At 28.5% G+C, this 6022-nt stretch overlaps 1 protein-coding gene across 2 annotated transcripts in view; it reads left to right on the top strand.

Annotated features, from left to right (window-relative positions):
* The window catches only part of LOC108692533 (G-protein coupled receptor Mth2-like), a 32373-nt gene that overhangs the window by 10702 nt on the left and 15649 nt on the right, over positions 1 to 6022 (top strand). The window contains exon 4 of one of the 2 annotated variants that reach the window (XM_018200834.1): positions 3943 to 4127. The exons of the other annotated variant lie outside the window; for it this stretch is intronic. Coding sequence (XP_018056323.1) covers positions 3943 to 4127 — 185 coding nt within the window. The remainder of the gene's footprint in view (positions 1 to 3942; positions 4128 to 6022) is intronic. 2 annotated transcript variants of the gene reach the window in all.

Here is a 6022-nt window from a genome sequence, read left to right on the forward strand (position 1 = left end):
AAAAGTTTTTCGCAATTAAAATAGAACAAAGTCACAATAACATTAAAATGACTATTTCGAAATCATCAGTTGATTTTAATGTATTCTCGGGGATGGCAAGTAAACGGCTCATAGATACCGAGTCATTCCTGTTCAAACATGTCTGCGACCAACATTTCGTTCAAAACATGCGTGTATCTCGTTCCTATACTAATCACGCCATCTCGACCCCCCTTACTCGAAAAGTTGACGATCGCGAAAAGTTGACACATTTCGCGTACGAGAAGTCAGTTCGCTTCTCGATCCCGATCAATACGAATTATCTATTCATTCATAACGTTTTTTTCCCGAATCTTTCATTCAACGTTTCTTCCCGAATCTAAAGTAACATTTCTTCCCGAATCACATCGACGTTTTATCGCGTATTACCACTGCATTTTTGTCACCTAATGTTCTTCTCGGTATACGCGTACCGCGAGGGCATCAGTGCGCGAGAATTGCCTACGTTTCCAGCGAGATTTGCCGGTCTCGTTACCGCTCGCAATATACTTTCTTTCGAACGGCTGTAAGAAATTACTCGACGTCACACCAAGTGCGAATTATCTGGACACGCATCTTATCGAACAATTATCGAATTACGAGCATTGCTTACTGTCCGCTTTGAACAAATCTTAATTCGACTTAACAATAAATTTCAAATTGTTACCACAAAGAGAGTCATTATTATTACACGCTTGGCGAGCGAGCATACAAGGTGACACCAGCGTCACAAATACACAACAATGACGTTAAACTGAATTGTGATTAATAAAAAAATAACTTTTAATAAACATTTTGGAACCATTTTAAATGATGATTTTTTTGTTCTGTTTAAATATATTTTTCAATTTATTGCATAAATTTTACAAATATTTCTGTTAAAACATTTTATATGACATTCCTTTCAGAATTGTTGCACACGAGATATGAAAGATTGAAACATTTCTAAAAATATTCCGCAATAATTGATGCTATATGAGTTATTGCATTGATTCAGAGCAGCAATAAAAAACAGATCTTATTATTCCTAATAGCTCCTGCACAATGAACGTGGAAACATTTGCCGCGCGCAATCGAAGTGTGCAAAAGCCATAATATTAATGGAAATAATTAATCATATAACGTATAATTGACGTACGTTTCTACATGTAACAGCAATTCATTACGCAAAATTTTTAATTTTTTAGTTTTTTAACGTCTTTGTAACAATGCTGCAAGATTTATAAAATCTTGGAATTATTAGCTTATTAATTACTTCATCACATTTGCCATGCGGCAAGTATTTTCGCGTTCAATGTGCGGGAGCCATTAGGAATTATAGTTCGTTAAAACATTTGTTGTCACTGCGTGACAAGATTTTTTAAACTTTATAATTAATTCTCATAATTTTCTGGATTTAAAAAATTATTTGAATATTGCAAAAAAATGAAATAGGATGCGTAGAGTTTTTTATTTCCATTTCGTTAGTTAAGAATATGTACCGTGCTTCAAATTCTTACAAGAAGAATTCTTGTAAAATCTTCCAAGAAAATTTTCACATACGAATTTCAGAAAGGAGCATACAAGATCATGTAAGAATATATCGTATATGATACTTATAGGTATATGATACTTATAAATCAAGAATCTTACATGAATCTTCCTATACAGCATGTAATATTGTAATAATCTTGCAGTAATATTACAAATTTGCTGTAATATAATTGCATGATAATATGTCAGTAATATTGTATAAATATTGCTGCAATATTAAATGTCCGCGATAAATTCATTGCAATAATATTTTTGCAATAAAAATATTGCAAATATTGTAATATTAGGCAATATTTCTACATATTATGCTAATATTTTGCAATATTGCGATAGTATTTCTATGTACTGTAGTAATATTGCAGTAATATTACTAGTATAAATATTGCTATAATAATAAATGTCCGCAAAAAATTTATCGCAGTAATATTTCTGCGATATTTCTGCCTTATTGCTGCAATATTATGGTATATTACAATAATTAATCCAGTTTTATTAATTGCTAAAATATTATTGCTTAATATTATACTCTAAAGTACGTAATGTACGTGAAGTCATGATAAAAATACATTCGGAAGTCTAGAAAACTCCCAAAAAAAGGAATTTCTAGGAGACACATCAACTCGATTTGCGTATTTCTTCTTATAGGACTACGTTTTCTTCTTCTGGATGAGCGAATTCCTCTTGTGGCTGGATCGCATACTTACTTTCAACATGAAATATTACAGCATATTTCAATATGCTGTATATTTCAGCAATATTTCAATAAGGAACAATATTACAAAAATTGCAATTGATATTGCTGCACTATTAAAATTATAATATTTTGTTGGAAATATTGCTGCAAAATATTGTAATTTTAATTTTGTAGAAAATATTGCAATATGTTACAAAATTATAATTCATTAAATAGGTATGCAGCTCTATTACGAAAGGGATACGCTTTTTATAAGGAGAAAATGTCCAGAAGTTCTATAAGAAGGAATACACAAATACTCTTTCTTATATGGTAAGTCGAGTAGGCGAGTCTCCTGGAGATTCCCAAATCTTTTTGGATGCTTTCTGAGTCCCCGAATATTTTTCGATTATAACTTTATCGTATTTTGGAATTATCGTATTTGGAATGTTAAGCAATAATATGTAATTAGGTAATAAAAGTGGAATAATTATTGAAATATTGCATAATTTTGAAGCAACATATAAATAATATTTCTCTAAATATAATCTATTGAATTGTAACATTGCAACAGTAAATTGCAATATTTTCTATAGAATATTTAAATTTTTTAATACTGTTATAATATATCGAATAAAATAAAAAAATTTTAATATTACAGCATTATTACTGCAATTTTTGTAATATTATTCACATTAAAATATTGTTACAATATTTCGTACTGTAGGTAGTCATATTTTTACCTTTATATCAAAACCTCATAACACAAAAAAGAGTTTAAATTTCTAAAGAGATACTGAATTTTTAGACCATGCCTATACGTCAATTCTGAATATTATTTAAAAATTAATGTATACAAGTATACTTTCGATTGTTTCGGGTCGGTTTGTATCGGTGGCGACACATGTTATTTATTTCTGTGTAATCGAAGAGTGAACAACTTATATTTCATTCTTTTTTTACGAAAAAATTTATTTGGATCACTCTTGTTACTTCATCTAATTATTAAATGTATTATATTCAATTGGTTGACTACTGTGTTTGTACACACATTTACATCAATTCGTTGTTGAGTATCAATCTGCTTTCTCCTTGTTATTTCTTTTCAAAAATAATTTCACATTTATATTTGTGACATTCTCATTTTTACTATAGCTTTACTTTATAAGAATTACTTGTTTCTTTCTGGTCAGTAAACTGAACTGAAGCTAAAGAATCTCTTTGTGATGTTGGATAGTTTGCACCATGGTTGATGTTATTTGTACCGAATTGAATTATATTAATTTCGTTGAGAATGATTTGAAGTAAGTCGAAACGCGTACGAATTTTATACTAATTTTTTATACTTTATATTAAAAATGGACTTATAAATATTTCCACTGTTATACTTGCGCACCGAGTACCGCGCTGATTCCTACTTCCCCTTACATTCTAGTCTTTAAATTGTTTAATATTATATAATTTTAGTAAAATATTTTTAAAATGTTACATTTAATATTGTAAATAAGAGAATATTACTTAATATTAAATAATAATATTATGCGCTTATAGGGATATAAGAGTGCGCGTGTTGTGTATAAGTTTTTATGATTATTATTTCACATAATATCTCTTTAATTTTAAAGAGAGAGTTGAGATATTTTTATTTTCAAATGTATGTATTATACATTGGATAATAATTTAATTGTTATTGACTAAACATAAATCGCATTTTATAGAGAACTCCGTTCACATCGAAGAGGAGGTAACCATTATGAAAAAAAGAAGCTTATAATATATTCGAGCTATGCATGGGGAGTTACCATCATTCTCAATGTTATCTGCGTCATCATGGATAATATTCCCAATCCACCAGAAAATTTGATTCGACCAGAAATTTGCAAAAAAAGATTTTGGTTCGGTGGTAAGTGATATCGGCAAATATGAATGCTAGTAGAAAATTAATATTTAATTGAAATTTTGATTAAAGAGTACCAATTTTCAAGAGTTTTTACGATCATGGACACTGGGGATCATTTTATTTCTATGTTTTCTTATGTATTTTTTTTCGTAGATATCAAAAACAATCATATAATAACGTCAGATTTAAAGAAAAATTGGTACAATGAAATAAAATGAATAAAGCCCTTATCATTATAAAATCACTATCAGTTATGCCTTATTGATATAAAAATTGATTCCAAATTGGATTAAAGTAATAATGCACCACGAAACATTAATTAGATTATATTTTTTATTAGGACATTTGTATAAAAAAATTAATAATCTCATGAAAAATCTGAAAACTTGAAACTACGATAATACATCAATTATTGCTTTCCAACTAGAATTTATTTACACTTCAGCATATATCAAGAAGGGGACTTGGTTTACAAAAATATTTAATTCATTCATACTTACACTCCTCTCCCGTCTTTATCTTACAACTAAAAATCTAAACTATTACTATATATACATTCTCTTTTATCTATACTCTCTATATCACAGCCCTATTACAGTCTATTAATGTCTACATTCCATTTCTTATTTCCTTTTATCTCTACCTAGCATTTCTTTACCTGTACTTATCTCCCTATCTTCTCTTATATTCTTTAACTGTACGTTCTATCAACATGCTTTCCAATTAATTGTCTTTACGAATCATTTCGTATTTTTAAATTCGATTTATATCGATTGTAATATATTGATAATTGATAACGAAAAAATTCTCTTATTTAAAAAACAATGATAAATGATGAGATACTCTCTTTTTTTTTATTCGAATTTGGGACCGAAAGTGATAAAGTTCACATCCTCTATTTACATATTTACACACACACACACACACACACACACACACACACACACACACACACACGCGCGCGCGCGCACGCACGCACACGCACGCACACGCACGCACATAAATATAGGCTGTTTGATAAGTAAAAAAATCTCGCAATACAATTTTTAATAGTTAACAAGATATTAATTACTAAAAATTATCGTCGAATATTAGTTTTCAATAATTGTTTACTTAAATACTCACAATACACTACAAATCAACTTTACAGAAAAACAGCAAGTGACAAAAATTATTTATTTTTTTCTTATAAAATTCTGAGAACTTTTTCCTGAGAATTTTTTATCAATTTTTTAATACTGCATTTTCTTATTGGCAAGTATTTTTCCAATATGAGAAAATATAATATTAAAAATAATATTAATATTAATTTCTATAATTAACTTCTACTTAATAAAAAATTATTTATATAATGTCCAATATTTTGGAATAAAATCAGTATTTTTATATAATGATGATTTTTAGTAATTCATATCTTGTTTAATCTTCTGACGATCGGCATGTTTTTAATCGACTTTTTTATCTTAAGGGGTAGAAGGGCTTTTTTGGCTCAATATCATAGGATTGAGTGGCGAAAAAGGTAGCGGCTATCGAAGATGTTTAAAGAGGCCTTCAATCTTCTAAACGTTAATTATTGCGAAAATTGCAAAATGGTAGAGGATTTTTCGACTCAATTTAGTCCGCTTTATTCCTCGCTGGTGAACATTTTTCTTAAAATTTTTATACAAATTAGAACATTTTTCAGAAATACTCAGAAATAGTCGGAAAGTTCACATCTTCTTTCAGAATTTTTCATACATGTGAATTCTGATAAATATTTTGAGATTTTTCATCCCATAATGTTTAAAGAATATTTAGAAATTTTATAGATTTTATAATATTTCATCAGAAATTATACTTACAAAAAATCTTAGAAATCTTACGACATTCCATTAATATAATATAATTAATATATATTA

The sequence above is a fragment of the Atta colombica genome, unplaced genomic scaffold (assembly GCF_001594045.1).
Source record: "Atta colombica isolate Treedump-2 unplaced genomic scaffold, Acol1.0 scaffold76, whole genome shotgun sequence".
In the NCBI taxonomy this organism is placed as follows: Eukaryota; Metazoa; Arthropoda; class Insecta; order Hymenoptera; family Formicidae; genus Atta; species Atta colombica.